The sequence below is a fragment of the Lissotriton helveticus genome, chromosome 6 (genome assembly GCF_964261635.1).
Source record: "Lissotriton helveticus chromosome 6, aLisHel1.1, whole genome shotgun sequence".
Taxonomy (NCBI): domain Eukaryota; kingdom Metazoa; phylum Chordata; class Amphibia; order Caudata; family Salamandridae; genus Lissotriton; species Lissotriton helveticus.
This window is the reverse complement of record NC_136067.1, coordinates 1,443,279,457-1,443,296,432: the sequence shown is the minus strand read 5'-3', so window position 1 is coordinate 1,443,296,432 and position 16,976 is coordinate 1,443,279,457. Positions and strand designations below refer to the sequence as shown.

Below are 16,976 nucleotides of genomic sequence, written 5' to 3'. Positions count from 1 at the left end.
TTAATAGTTGTTGCTAATCAATATCAGTCTAGAAATTATTAGTGCAAAGCTACAGAATTCTAGGGTAACCGCCGCTCTATTTTAACATTAATTACTCCGGTTCCTTTTAGGTAGACTGTGGTACCATTATTACTGGTTACACCTAATGAGACGCTGGCTCTGCCTTACGGTGGACCAAGACTGTCGTCATATACTGGGGGTAGATTTGGGTGCCATCCACCTCGCCTTCATGGACTTGTCCTCAGCTGTTGACTGTGTGAACAGGCGGAAGCTGTGGCAGTCCATGAGGGCGAGAGGGTTGGACAGTGGTATTGTTGACTTCCTAATAGAACTTCATAGCAATACTAGAGCTAATGTTAGATTCCACCAAGATCTGAGCGCGACTAATAATTTTAATATTAGAAAAGGAGTCCAACAAGGATGCATTCTGGCTCCTTTTCTTTTTAACTTTTATATCAATGACTTGGATAGCGTGTTACAGGAGGTGTCGGCTGACTGTACTAGAGTTGGCCGCCGGGTTATCCCAGTCCTATTATATGCAGATGATGCAGTACTCCTATCGAGGACTGAAATGGGCCTCCAAGCTCTTCTAAATGCTTTTAAGTCCTTCATGACAGAAAGGGATTTAATGATTAATAATTCCAAATCGTTTGTCATGCAAGTAGGTCAACAACCCAGAAGGAACTTTTTATTTAAAGTCTATGATGCAGTAATCCCCACATCAAAGACGTTCTCCTATCTCGGGGTCCTTTTTGACAGTAAATTAAACTGGGGCCCGCATCTCCTTAAAAAGAAAGGAGAAGTGGCTAGGGTGAATGCATCTATTTTTAATTTTGCATCCAAATTGGGGGAAAAACCAACTGGCGCCATGCTGCAATTATATAATGCCAAATCAGTGGCCATGGGCGTATATGGCAGTGAAATATGGGGGTATGTAGCAGGAGAGCAGCTTCAGATTGTGGAAAATTCTTTCATGAAGCGACTTGTGTGTCCCCTCGGGCACATCCAATCTAGTAGTCCATGAAGAATTAGGGACACAATATATAAGTGATATTTTCTCCCTACGTCCACTGACCTGTTGGATAAAACTTTGGCTGAATCCTGATATCCCACCAACGCACTTAATTGTGAAAGATTGTTTGTCTCAGGATAATGCATTGGCTATCCCATGGATGAAATATTTGAAATCTAGCCTTTCCAGATTGGGGCGCTCCGAATTGTTCGAAAACCCTTGTAGCATTGTTAAGGGGGACCTGGAGGCAACGAAACTGGCTTACCTCATGGATAGGAAGATGCAGAGGGAAGCCATTGAGATTCAGAAGCCGAGTGTCAGAAAATACGTTATGCTGAAAATATCTGCATCTATTGAGCCTTATTTAATGGGCTCTCTGACCTCTCATGAAAAATCTTTAGTGACCAGATTTAGGCTGAATCTCTGATCTTTTGCTCATTAGGCCAAGAACTGTTATTTTTAGTAAAGTTGCAGCTCCCTGCGGCTGGGACGGAAAGTCTCCGCAGGATATGCTGCATTTTATATTTTTATGTAGCTTTTATGAATACTCCCGCAAACGCTATCTGGTGACACTTTTAAAAACCTTAATTTTACTCAAATCAGACCAGCCTTGATGTATTTACAACTTTTGCACAATGACAATATTCTCCATGTCCTTGAATTTTTAAAATCAATCGTTAAATACAGAAAATGCTTGGATTTGTAATGGTCTTTACTTAATGAAATCTTTTTATGAAACTGTCAGCACAACTTGGATATATTATGTATTTCTTCGGTTTTTATGAAATGATGAAATATCTTTTTGCACCTCTGTACCCTGTTATGATCTGTATTTTTAATATACTATGTATCTTCTGTATTATTGTATTTGTACTTTTGTGGTTTTTGAACAAAAACCGAAATAAAGTTTTATTGAATTGAATACTGGGGGTAGATGGTTTTCTGATTTTCCAGTCAGGTGCTTCCACCTTTCCTGGAGTTACTCACAACACTTTCTTATGGTCAATGAAGGCAAGCTCAACAAGGAAGAAAGGGTGTCGGAGGGGAGGGTATATCTCCACTTTACTAAAAGCATGGTTGATACATTCCACAAAAGGTGGGTGGACAACAACAACATGTAATTACTTTCCAACTTTTGTAACTTTTTTCCAGATCAGGGCACGCTTTCTACAAATCAGGAGGTTCTGTAGGGACCTCATCTCAATTGTAGCGCAGACCATTGGCATGCACTGGATCACTAATCTCCAGAAATGAGAAGCAGAGGTCATATATGTTGATGTCACAATGAGAATGGCATAAAGGAGAGGGACAGCAGCGCATGATGGACAATCCGAGTGAAAATGAGATGGAGAGAAATAACAGCAAGAATAAGATCATAGTGAGAAGCCAAAACAACTGAGGCCAGGACACACAAAGAATTTGTTGAGTGAGAGCAGCAGGGTCAAGTCCAAATTAATGAGTGAGATAAATAGGCCAGGGCACAAATATATGCAGGGATGGGTGTGCAGCATATTATTTACATATACTGGCGTGCCAAGTTCTCATTTTAATAGGCTTCAGAAAACGTTTCTAGACCACCACTAGACGGCAGGAATACCCACACGTTGAGAACGGAAAGAGTCAGAACTTAAGAGTAATAAATAATGCATACATTTGTGCCTATACTGCATTAAACAACAGCAAAGCCAGCTTGTTGAAGTATGCTTGCTCTTTAACGAATAATTTATACACAATGGGGTAACCCAGTATCCCTCAGAACCTTGGCAATCATTTACTAGAATACAATTGGTTCTGTCGGTGCAAAAATATTTCTTGAGGAAGTAGGATTACTCCAAAAAACTATACATACAATGAAAAATCATTTGTAATACACACACAAACCATATTGGGTATTTAAGAGCTTTTATAAATTGCTTAATTCCTAGAAATACCCAAATTTACATTTGCAAGGCTGTCAGAGAATATATACATCTTGATAAGTAGTATGTGACAAAGGTGACTTTTGGTGCTCAGTGCTGTGTTGACTGTGTAATATATACAACTGTGATTGGGGAAGGAAAGGTGGGGGTGGTGGCCAGAGAACACAGTATTTCAAAACACTCTGCGGACTGAATTAATAAGTCTCATCGCAGGGTATCTCAACTGGTCTATGGTTCAGATTGTCGACGTTTCAACTCAAGGTCTGCACTAATGGGGTGTCAGTGCGGAGACACCGGCTCCTGCTAGGACAACAGCCCTATCATTGAGAGTGACTACAATGGTAACCCATGAGCACTTCTGTGCTTGATTAGGCTGTCCAATTTCTGTCCAAGTCCTGATGAAGACCCGCACTGACAACCCATTAGTGCAGACCTTGGGTTGAAACGTCGACAATCTGAACCGTGGACCATGCAAATGTAAATTCAGGTATTTCTATGAATGAAGCAATTTATAAAAGCTCTTAAATACCCGATATGGTTTGTAGGTGTATTACAATTGATTTTTCATTGTATGTATAGTTTTTTGAGTAATCCTATTTCCTCAAGAAATATTTTTGCACCCGACAGAACCAATTGCTCTTTAACGAAGCCATTACTTTTACAATACATGCAAGCAGAAACAAAAGCCAAAACCAACCTGTGCTGCTCCTGTTATCATATTTGGAATGAAGTCTTTATGCCCAGGTGCATCCATCAACGTAATGACTTTGGTATTGGTTTCAAATTTAGTCATCCCCACATCCATGGTGACACCCCTTCACATAAAAACAAAAGCAAAACACTGTTACACATCTTAACATTACCCATTCAAGTTAAGGTGTTGTGGCTGAATAAAGATATATGTAAGTGTACAGAAGATCATTTGCACACAGCGTCTTCCGATTACTCGGAGGATCACTTAGGACCAATGTACAAAATCTCAGCAGTGGTGAACATTTTGCTAAGAGATTTTTAGAGATTGCTTACCTCAAGGTTATCTTTAAAACTACAATGTTGAGGATTTGTTGGTGCAACTACCACTAATTTTCTTTTAAAAGGACCGCTATTGCTGTTAGCGGGTTCTCTTATTTTAGGGCTAAATTCCAAAGGGTCTGATAGTTCATGCACAATTGCATCCCTACTAACTTGTTAAAGTAATATATTGACTTTTTGGTACTCATGTATATCAGGCCTCTCATGATTCACCTTAGGGAGGAGGGCTCAGTAGCCAGCCTTAGAGGCCTGAGCTCCAATATAGGGATATGGATCATAAACACCTTCGCTGTTTAAGGTTCATCACTGATAGGATTTCTTCTATATATTGCGAGTGCTTCAAGTAAAGCAACTATCTAACGCCATAACTTAAGAATGAGGAGCCCTACTTGAGAATTCCAGAAGCAGGTTTCCAAGAATAATCTGTTTAACTGTTTGCTAGCATCTTACAGGAAGTCATAACCTGTTCTTCCATGTTCGGGAAATGACGCACTAGATGAGACAAGCCTTTCATAAATGGACAAATATGCAATATGACCTGTCTCAACAAAACCGCTGAGATGCTGTATAAAACAAACTGGTTTGGTGACCCACATCTGCAATAATTTTGGAAGACATAAGTAGCGCTTGTTTGGATTAATGTGCATAGACATTTTACACACGTTGATGGAACTGAATGGGCCTGCCTTTTAAGCCGTTAAGGGAGGCAATGGTAAAACCATAGTCTGTTGAAGAGACTTAGAACCTAAAAGGACACTCGAATATGTGATTTGTAAGTGCTCAGATAGTGTTCAGATGCAAGTGTTCAGATAAGTAAGAACTCAAAAAATTAAGTGTGTTGCTACCACAAAAAAAGTCAGTGAAGTGCAGGTGTCTTGCTTACACTCTACAGGATGACAAGTGCACATTAGCATCTTGATGGTCTCTGGGGCACCAGGAGTCCATCTGCAGGAGAACAGAGACCAACCGTTTGAGAGACACTCTTTCCATATGTACTACATTTCTTTAATTTCCAGAAATCTACAACTAGAAGCAAATTCTGGAAGGAATATGTTAACAATGCACTTTTTCCATGTAGAACATACACAGATCAAATGCCATGACATTGTTTTGGGAAGGACACACTCTTTTGCATGTAAGATGATGGCTTCTGGCCCCGTAAAGGCACAGAATATGTAGCCCCAGCATTGCTCGATAACATTAGACTTGATATGGGTCCTAGAAAAGACGGCACTAGGACCCTTCGAGATGCAACTTAAGCATCCAACAAGGCTGATATCAGGTTCCTGATGGATAGGCTCAATTCTTTTAATTAACTATTGGATTCCTGATCAGTTCTGTGGAGTGGAGAGCGCTACACTATAATTTAATGCCAACCTCCTGATTGCTTACTTGATTGCGCCATTTATTATCAAATCCTCCAACTTTGCAAAGAATATGTAACTGAATTTGAAGCTGCACCCAGTATGTACAGATACCAGATCTACCTTCGATTTGGTAGAAAGGCCATTTACACTTGGGAGGCCTAAAATATTCTAAAACTTAATGAAAACAGATTTACTTTGCTGGAGGTTACTAGATACCTGTTTTTGCGATACCCTAACAACCCGTCCATTTTTTATGCCCATGTCAATAGCCTTTGAATGATTATCATCCTCAAATCAACATTTAAAAAACACCTTCGCACTCATTTTAGAATATATTCGGTCCTGTTTTGCCGACATAAATTCTCCATCTCAAATTCTCCATCTTCACCTTTGTGAGAAACACAAACCGTCACTTTTTCTCAGTTCAAGGAGTACAGGAACGTAACTATTGTGCAGCAAAATAGAAAAATTGGACCAACCAATGTTTTACAACAGACAAAAAGCACATCAATGTATGACAGTCACATCAATGGGCTACTATTTGTGGTAAAACAGGCATGGCCCGATTGCCAGGAGGCCACACGTGGCAGCCGAGTGCTCTACAATATGATAAAGTACTTTCTTGTTGCTAAAGCAGCAAATCAACATTTTGCAGTAAAAGCAAATTGAACAAGGAGACATATTGCTGAAGTCTACAACTCCAACTCGTCTTCAGTCACAAACACGATTGAGCCCTTGTTCCTCGCTACTGGGGTGCCATGTTGACATGGATATAAACTAACTGGATATAAGGGTGTGTGCACCGCCTAGTACTGTTAATCTAAAAGTTTATACCGTGCTCATGGGAACCACTCCCCTCCTGGAGTGTAACAGTAATGCAACCCTAGTAGCACACCTATTAAGACATAGATGCATCTCCCATGGCACCAGTGTAAATGCTGTATCAGCTAGGTTCGTCTTCACAACTTCAAAGTAATCTTTTAATCGTTTGATGAATCCACTTTGTGTTGAAATTAATACAATGTAATCATATGTCGTCGTTTGTAGTAACTTTAATCCAATGCATTTCGGTGAAATCCTTCACCTTCATCAGGGATATTCTACAAACAAAATGAACAATATACATTGTAACTCATTTGTATTAACAAAGTTTTACTAACAACCAATCCTTTCATTAATAATTAACCGCTCCTAAACGTTCATGCTATTCGTTACATTAAACACAAATGACACCACTTTAACTGTTTTCGGCTTTCATTTAAGATTAAACAACACGAATTTAACCGACCGTTGAACTCTGGTTATGACTAGCACTCGGAGTTCTAAGATACGCTGCAACGCGGTTTAAAAATACGCTAACGGTTTCCTCGTGTGTCTAACGCTTTGCGCTCACCTGGTGTTACTGCAAGAGAATCTAACCGCTCCTCACGTGAGTCTGTGGCTAACTGTGCTCTCGAGCCCTCTGGTTAATAATCCTGACGCTGCGTGGGTTGCGCATGCGCAGTGTGGGTAAACTTTTTTTTCACTTACTTTACTTTATCAACTACGGGTAATGGTAAACAAAATGACACATTCATGTGCTTACGCTTATGCTATGTGTACGATTGCTCGCTAAACGAGTTTGGGATCGAAATTAATAAACGCCTTCCATGTACGATGACCTACCATACATAGATTCAATTCAGTTAGGTGCATACTAAATTATAAATAACATAAAAACTCAGTACGATCATTTAAGCCATTCGGCTTGAGACTGTTCAAAAAGTAGATCCAGTGATTTTCCCGTTTCAACAAGTTCTTTTTGTTCAATGGCCCTTCTTTTTTAGATACTATTTCCAAAACACAAGCTCGCAATTGATTCAAATTGTGTCGTTTCTCTTCAAAATGAGTGGCTATAGACGATTTCGTGGAATGGGTTCTGATGTTGCTCTTGTGTTCTGTTAGTCTTGTCTTAAGTTTTCTTTCTGTATGACCCACATACACACTACCACATGGACATTTCAAGAGATAAATTACATTCATAGAATCACAAGTTGCATTAACCCTTAAAGGTATTTTGTTGCCTTTCATTGGGTGACGGATAGTCGATCCCTTAATGATGTTGTGACAGTTCGCACAATTTAAACAAGGGACCGTTCCTCGATATGTCTGGTGAGGTGTGGTTTGTTTAGGTTGTTTTAAAAGATCACTTATATTCTTGCCTCTTGTATGGGCAAACAATGGTGTTTGGTCGAATATTCCATTAAAATCGCTTTCCATTTTTACTATTTGCCAATTCCGATAGATGATTTTTTTGAAATGAGAGCTGACGTTAGAATATTTACTGACGCATGTGATCCTTTGTGGCTTAATGCTGGGCTTGTACTCTAGTAATTCAGATCTGTTTTTCAATTGGGCTCTTGCTTGAGATTTATGCACCATTTCTTGTGGATATCCTCTAGTAATGAATCTATGTGCCATGTTTTGTAGTTGTTCCTGGCATATGTGATCTTCAGAGACCACTCGTCTAACCCTAAGGAACTGACTATAGGGAAGATGAGCTTTCAAAGTTGGTGGATGGTGACTGGAGAAGTGTAGTAAATTGTTCTTATCAGTTGGTTTCCGATATAAATTCGTCGTGATCAAGCCATTTTCTAATGAGATCTCCACATCGAGATACTGGATGGTAGTACTGTGAATGTTCCATGTGAACTTGATTCTATCATTTTTTTCATCCAGTTTTTTGAGTTGTTGTTCCAAAGTTTCTGGGGTACCTTTCCAAATGATAAATATATCATCTATAAACCTCATGTAGGCTAGTAGATGTGTTGCCCATTCCTGGTCCTTGTAAATGTGCTCCTCCTCAAAAGCACTCATAAACAAATTAGCGTACGCCGGAGCGGCGCAATTTCCCATCGCTGTTCCGTTGAGCTGGATATACCAGCGCTGTTCATAGGTGAAATAACTGTTCATGAGAGTGAACTCCATTAGTTTCAACACAAAAAGTTGTAAATCCAGAGTATAAGTGCTTTGTAATAATGCTTTCTCTATGGCTTCAAGGCCTTCTCGGTGGGGTATAGCCGTGTACAATGTTTTAACATCAATGGTGGCCATGATGCAATCTTGATCAATTTTCACTGCTTGTAACTTTACCAAAAAGTCTGTGGTATCTTTTATATACGAAAGGTTTTTGATGACTAATGGTTGCAAGTATTTGTCAATAAACTTGCCCACTGGCTCGTGAATGCTCATTTTCGTGGAAACAATGGGTCTACACGGAGGTTTCTGTGGGTCCTTATGAATCTTCGGGACCAAGTATATGGTAGGACTCTTAGGATTGGATTGCATCAAATATTGTTTGGTTTTTTCACTGATTGTTCCCTCTTCCGTGGCTTGGTCCAACAAAGTTTGTAGAGTTTTACGGATGTCCATCGTGGGGTCATGACTTATTTCCATGTAGGTGTTGGTATCTCCTAAGTGTATCTGCATGGCTTCCTCATAAAACTCTTTCTCCATAATAACGGTCGCTCCTCCCTTGTCTGCTTTCTGACAGATTATTTGTGGGTTGGTCGCTATGGATTCAATTGCTCCAAATTCTTTTTTTGTCATGTTTGGATTTTTAGTTCTTTTGTGTATGTTGATTTTACTGATGTCCTGTTTACATAGGTTTTCAAAGAGATCGATCGTTTTGTGTGATACGGGTGGCATGTAGGTACTGGTGGTTTTTAACCCTTTTAATTCGTCAATTTTAATCGGAGTTGGTTCTGTGATGACGTTTTCAAAAAAATGTCTCAATCTCATCTTGCGAGTAAGTTTAAACAAACTAACTTCCAACTCTAACATATTAGTATGACTAGTTGGTACGAACGATAGTCCTCTTTGTAAAGTATTGGTTTGTATGGCTGAGAGATGCTGATTAGAGATGTTTATGACTAAGTTGTCTGATGAGGTCAGTGCTGTTTCTTTCTGTCCTTCCTGACCGTGGTGTTCCTGGTTTGAGGCGGACTCTTTTCTTTTGTTTTTGTTGCGTCCCCTCCTGGGTCTTCTATTGCAGTTGGTCCTACGTCTAAAAAAGGCTCCACTGCAGTGGGTTTGTCTGTGGATTTACTTTTGGGCGGTACTTTTCTTGGATCCTGTCTCTCACTGTCGGTTGATGATGTATCTGTTTGAGAGGTATACTGTCTCGTTTGTCTCCTTCTAGCGTAAACCTCTGCCCAAGTGTAGACTTCCTGTAATTTATAATCTAAGGTGTCTCTCCTATACTTTCTTAACTTCCGTTCGTTGACTTCTTGTACATGGTTTGCTAATTGTGTATTGATGTCATCGATGATTTTTTGTAATTCCTCCTCTGTTGCCCCCTTTTTCAATTCTTCCGTTACCGTATCAATCTCTATTTTTATCTCTTCAAGTATTTTTGCCAATTCCTCTATTATGAGTAAAATTAAGTCCAAACTACATTTGTTCAATATGGCAAACCATTTTTCTGTAAATGGTTTAGAGTTTTTGCACAAAGAAGGTTTTAGGGCTATTCTGAGGCCTCTTGGGATTCGTTGTGCCCTGTGGTATTTTATCATGGTGTTTGCATGGAGGCGTTGGTTAATTTCTCTCCTCGTTAAGTATAACAGTTGTTTGATCTGTTGTTCTCTGTTTCTGGTGACTTTAGGTTCCGAAGTTCCTGCTTGTATCAAGGAATATATTTTTTCGCTCGCATCTGCCGTGTAGGCGAAAGTGTCAGCGCGTTGATCTGTAGAATGCGTTATCTCATCGTATTGCATGTTCCTTTCGTGGGGCGTGCTACCACCCGGTGGGGGGTATGTTAACTAACTAACTGGATATAAGGGTGTGTGCACCGCCTAGTACTGTTAATCTAAAAGTTTATACCGTGCTCATGGGAACCACTCCCCTCCTGGAGTGTAACAGTAATGCAACCCTAGTAGCACACCTATTAAGACATAGATGCATCTCCCATGGCACCAGTGTAAATGCTGTATCAGCTAGGTTCGTCTTCACAACTTCAAAGTAATCTTTTAATCGTTTGATGAATCCACTTTGTGTTGAAATTAATACAATGTAATCATATGTCGTCGTTTGTAGTAACTTTAATCCAATGCATTTCGGTGAAATCCTTCACCTTCATCAGGGATATTCTACAAACAAAATGAACAATATACATTGTAACTCATTTGTATTAACAAAGTTTTACTAACAACCAATCCTTTCATTAATAATTAACCGCTCCTAAACGTTCATGCTATTCGTTACATTAAACACAAATGACACCACTTTAACTGTTTTCGGCTTTCATTTAAGATTAAACAACACGAATTTAACCGACCGTTGAACTCTGGTTATGACTAGCACTCGGAGTTCTAAGATACGCTGCAACGCGGTTTAAAAATACGCTAACGGTTTCCTCGTGTGTCTAACGCTTTGCGCTCACCTGGTGTTACTGCAAGAGAATCTAACCGCTCCTCACGTGAGTCTGTGTCTAACTGTGCTCTCGAGCCCTCTGGTTAATAATCCTGACGCTGCGTGGGTTGCGCATGCGCAGTGTGGGTAAACTTTTTTTTCACTTACTTTACTTTATCAACTACGGGTAATGGTAAACAAAATGACACATTCATGTGCTTACGCTTATGCTATGTGTACGATTGCTCGTTAAACGAGTTTGGGATCGAAATTAATAAACGCCTTCCATGTACGATGACCTACCATACATAGATTCAATTCAGTTAGGTGCATACTAAATTATAAATAACATAAAAACTCAGTACGATCATTTAAGCCATTCGGCTTGAGACTGTTCAAAAAGTAGATCCAGTGATTTTCCCGTTTCAACAAGTTCTTTTTGTTCAATGGCCCTTCTTTTTTAGATACTATTTCCAAAACACAAGCTCGCAATTGATTCAAATTGTGTCGTTTCTCTTCAAAATGAGTGGCTATAGACGATTTCGTGGAATGGGTTCTGATGTTGCTCTTGTGTTCTGTTAGTCTTGTCTTAAGTTTTCTTTCTGTATGACCCACATACACACTACCACATGGACATTTCAAGAGATAAATTACATTCATAGAATCACAAGTTGCATTAACCCTTAAAGGTATTTTGTTGCCTTTCATTGGGTGACGGATAGTCGATCCCTTAATGATGTTGTGACAGTTCGCACAATTTAAACAAGGGACCGTTCCTCGATATGTCTGGTGAGGTGTGGTTTGTTTAGGTTGTTTTAAAAGATCACTTATATTCTTGCCTCTTGTATGGGCAAACAATGGTGTTTGGTCGAATATTCCATTAAAATCGCTTTCCATTTTTACTATTTGCCAATTCCGATAGATGATTTTTTTGAAATGAGAGCTGACGTTAGAATATTTACTGACGCATGTGATCCTTTGTGGCTTAATGCTGGGCTTGTACTCTAGTAATTCAGATCTGTTTTTCAATTGGGCTCTTGCTTGAGATTTATGCACCATTTCTTGTGGATATCCTCTAGTAATGAATCTATGTGCCATGTTTTGTAGTTGTTCCTGGCATATGTGATCTTCAGAGACCACTCGTCTAACCCTAAGGAACTGACTATAGGGAAGATGAGCTTTCAAAGTTGGTGGATGGTGACTGGAGAAGTGTAGTAAATTGTTCTTATCAGTTGGTTTCCGATATAAATTCGTCGTGATCAAGCCATTTTCTAATGAGATCTCCACATCGAGATACTGGATGGTAGTACTGTGAATGTTCCATGTGAACTTGATTCTATCATTTTTTTCATCCAGTTTTTTGAGTTGTTGTTCCAAAGTTTCTGGGGTACCTTTCCAAATGATAAATATATCATCTATAAACCTCATGTAGGCTAGTAGATGTGTTGCCCATTCCTGGTCCTTGTAAATGTGCTCCTCCTCAAAAGCACTCATAAACAAATTAGCGTACGCCGGAGCGGCGCAATTTCCCATCGCTGTTCCGTTGAGCTGGATATACCAGCGCTGTTCATAGGTGAAATAACTGTTCATGAGAGTGAACTCCATTAGTTTCAACACAAAAAGTTGTAAATCCAGAGTATAAGTGCTTTGTAATAATGCTTTCTCTATGGCTTCAAGGCCTTCTCGGTGGGGTATAGCCGTGTACAATGTTTTAACATCAATGGTGGCCATGATGCAATCTTGATCAATTTTCACTGCTTGTAACTTTACCAAAAAGTCTGTGGTATCTTTTATATACGAAAGGTTTTTGATGACTAATGGTTGCAAGTATTTGTCAATAAACTTGCCCACTGGCTCGTGAATGCTCATTTTCGTGGAAACAATGGGTCTACACGGAGGTTTCTGTGGGTCCTTATGAATCTTCGGGACCAAGTATATGGTAGGACTCTTAGGATTGGATTGCATCAAATATTGTTTGGTTTTTTCACTGATTGTTCCCTCTTCCGTGGCTTGGTCCAACAAAGTTTGTAGAGTTTTACGGATGTCCATCGTGGGGTCATGACTTATTTCCATGTAGGTGTTGGTATCTCCTAAGTGTATCTGCATGGCTTCCTCATAAAACTCTTTCTCCATAATAACGGTCGCTCCTCCCTTGTCTGCTTTCTGACAGATTATTTGTGGGTTGGTCGCTATGGATTCAATTGCTCCAAATTCTTTTTTTGTCATGTTTGGATTTTTAGTTCTTTTGTGTATGTTGATTTTACTGATGTCCTGTTTACATAGGTTTTCAAAGAGATCGATCGTTTTGTGTGATACGGGTGGCATGTAGGTACTGGTGGTTTTTAACCCTTTTAATTCGTCAATTTTAATCGGAGTTGGTTCTGTGATGACGTTTTCAAAAAAATGTCTCAATCTCATCTTGCGAGTAAGTTTAAACAAACTAACTTCCAACTCTAACATATTAGTATGACTAGTTGGTACGAACGATAGTCCTCTTTGTAAAGTATTGGTTTGTATGGCTGAGAGATGCTGATTAGAGATGTTTATGACTAAGTTGTCTGATGAGGTCAGTGCTGTTTCTTTCTGTCCTTCCTGACCGTGGTGTTCCTGGTTTGAGGCGGACTCTTTTCTTTTGTTTTTGTTGCGTCCCCTCCTGGGTCTTCTATTGCAGTTGGTCCTACGTCTAAAAAAGGCTCCACTGCAGTGGGTTTGTCTGTGGATTTACTTTTGGGCGGTACTTTTCTTGGATCCTGTCTCTCACTGTCGGTTGATGATGTATCTGTTTGAGAGGTATACTGTCTCGTTTGTCTCCTTCTAGCGTAAACCTCTGCCCAAGTGTAGACTTTGAAAACCTATGTAAACAGGACATCAGTAAAATCAACATACACAAAAGAACTAAAAATCCAAACATGACAAAAAAAGAATTTGGAGCAATTGAATCCATAGCGACCAACCCACAAATAATCTGTCAGAAAGCAGACAAGGGAGGAGCGACCGTTATTATGGAGAAAGAGTTTTATGAGGAAGCCATGCAGATACACTTAGGAGATACCAACACCTACATGGAAATAAGTCATGACCCCACGATGGACATCCGTAAAACTCTACAAACTTTGTTGGACCAAGCCACGGAAGAGGGAACAATCAGTGAAAAAACCAAACAATATTTGATGCAATCCAATCCTAAGAGTCCTACCATATACTTGGTCCCGAAGATTCATAAGGACCCACAGAAACCTCCGTGTAGACCCATTGTTTCCACGAAAATGAGCATTCACGAGCCAGTGGGCAAGTTTATTGACAAATACTTGCAACCATTAGTCATCAAAAACCTTTCGTATATAAAAGATACCACAGACTTTTTGGTAAAGTTACAAGCAGTGAAAATTGATCAAGATTGCATCATGGCCACCATTGATGTTAAAACATTGTACACGGCTATACCCCACCGAGAAGGCCTTGAAGCCATAGAGAAAGCATTATTACAAAGCACTTATACTCTGGATTTACAACTTTTTGTGTTGAAACTAATGGAGTTCACTCTCATGAACAGTTATTTCACCTATGAACAGCGCTGGTATATCCAGCTCAACGGAACAGCGATGGGAAATTGCGCCGCTCCGGCGTACGCTAATTTGTTTATGAGTGCTTTTGAGGAGGAGCACATTTACAAGGACCAGGAATGGGCAACACATCTACTAGCCTACATGAGGTTTATAGATGATATATTTATCATTTGGAAAGGTACCCCAGAAACTTTGGAACAACAACTCAAAAAACTGGATGAAAAAAATGATAGAATCAAGTTCACATGGAACATTCACAGTACTACCATCCAGTATCTCGATGTGGAGATCTCATTAGAAAATGGCTTGATCACGACGAATTTATATCGGAAACCAACTGATAAGAACAATTTACTACACTTCTCCAGTCACCATCCACCAACTTTGAAAGCTCATCTTCCCTATAGTCAGTTCCTTAGGGTTAGACGAGTGGTCTCTGAAGATCACATATGCCAGGAACAACTACAAAACATGGCACATAGATTCATTACTAGAGGATATCCACAAGAAATGGTGCATAAATCTCAAGCAAGAGCCCAATTGAAAAACAGATCTGAATTACTAGAGTACAAGCCCAGCATTAAGCCACAAAGGATCACATGCGTCAGTAAATATTCTAACGTCAGCTCTCATTTCAAAAAAATCATCTATCGGAATTGGCAAATAGTAAAAATGGAAAGCGATTTTAATGGAATATTCGACCAAACACCATTGTTTGCCCATACAAGAGGCAAGAATATAAGTGATCTTTTAAAACAACCTAAACAAACCACACCTCACCAGACATATCGAGGAACGGTCCCTTGTTTAAATTGTGCGAACTGTCACAACATCATTAAGGGATCGACTATCCGTCACCCAATGAAAGGCAACAAAATACCTTTAAGGGTTAATGCAACTTGTGATTCTATGAATGTAATTTATCTCTTGAAATGTCCATGTGGTAGTGTGTATGTGGGTCATACAGAAAGAAAACTTAAGACAAGACTAACAGAACACAAGAGCAACATCAGAACCCATTCCACGAAATCGTCTATAGCCACTCATTTTGAAGAGAAACGACACAATTTGAATCAATTGCGAGCTTGTGTTTTGGAAATAGTATCTAAAAAAGAAGGGCCATTGAACAAAAAGAACTTGTTGAAACGGGAAAATCACTGGATCTACTTTTTGAACAGTCTCAAGCCGAATGGCTTAAATGATCGTACTGAGTTTTTATGTTATTTATAATTTAGTATGCACCTAACTGAATTGAATCTATGTATGGTAGGTCATCGTACATGGAAGGCGTTTATTAATTTCGATCCCAAACTCGTTTAGCGAGCAATCGTACACATAGCATAAGCGTAAGCACATGAATGTGTCATTTTGTTTACCATTACCCGTAGTTGATAAAGTAAAGTAAGTGAAAAAAAAGTTTACCCACACTGCGCATGCGCAACCCACGCAGCGTCAGGATTATTAACCAGAGGGCTCGAGAGCACAGTTAGACACAGACTCACGTGAGGAGCGGTTAGATTCTCTTGCAGTAACACCAGGTGAGCGCAAAGCGTTAGACACACGAGGAAACCGTTAGCGTATTTTTAAACCGCGTTGCAGCGTATCTTAGAACTCCGAGTGCTAGTCATAACCAGAGTTCAACGGTCGGTTAAATTCGTGTTGTTTAATCTTAAATGAAAGCCGAAAACAGTTAAAGTGGTGTCATTTGTGTTTAATGTAACGAATAGCATGAACGTTTAGGAGCGGTTAATTATTAATGAAAGGATTGGTTGTTAGTAAAACTTTGTTAATACAAATGAGTTACAATGTATATTGTTCATTTTGTTTGTAGAATATCCCTGATGAAGGTGAAGGATTTCACCGAAATGCATTGGATTAAAGTTACTACAAACGACGACATATGATTACATTGTATTAATTTCAACACAAAGTGGATTCATCAAACGATTAAAAGATTACTTTGAAGTTGTGAAGACGAACCTAGCTGATACAGCATTTACACTGGTGCCATGGGAGATGCATCTATGTCTTAATAGGTGTGCTACTAGGGTTGACATGGATATAAAAACATAATTACATCGGGGTTGGACACGTGATTTAGCCGAGACCACGGCACAAGTTGTGTCTCGGTCACAAACTACTGATCTGCATCCTTGAATTCTCAACTGCCCTCTAGACACGAAAACACCAATTACAGCTGCATATGCTCGCATTGAGTCCTCTTATTAAAAGAACAGTTTTAACATGTGCTAAAAACCTTACTGCACCCCCAGCACACGCTTACTACGTTTTTCTACCTTCATATACTTTGTCTCTTGGAGTGTTTGCTCTAACCAGATATGTGTTCAAAAAACCTAACTCCATGACTTTGTTGCATCTCTTGAGGCACACTAGAAATCTCATCAGATCCCAAGAGGTCCATTTTGTATCGCTTACAAACTTGAAAAAAAAAGAAACCTCAAACAATTTGAGATCAGTACCTCATTTCTAATGGACAGACAAGCCTGACAAAAAATGTTCACAAGAAGAAAACGCGATTGCCTAAAGGCTCTTCCTGTATATGCATTTGTCGGAATTCGTGTGAACATCTGCACAATGCTCAGCTCTTAACACCATAACAATGGTGATACCTGTGTTGAAGTATATTTGGAGTTGTGGATTGTTTATTCGCTATGTATTCTGAAAGGGAATG

At 39.5% G+C, this 16,976-nt stretch overlaps 1 protein-coding gene across 2 annotated transcripts in view; it reads right to left on the bottom strand.

Annotated features, from left to right (window-relative positions):
- The window catches only part of HBS1L (HBS1 like translational GTPase), a 520,713-nt gene that overhangs the window by 102,150 nt on the left and 401,587 nt on the right, over window positions 1-16,976 (bottom strand). For both annotated transcript variants that reach the window (XM_078649243.1, XM_078649244.1), the window contains exon 7: window positions 3,629-3,746. In XM_078649243.1, the coding sequence (XP_078505369.1) occupies window positions 3,629-3,746 (118 nt within the window). The remainder of the gene's footprint in view (window positions 1-3,628; window positions 3,747-16,976) is intronic.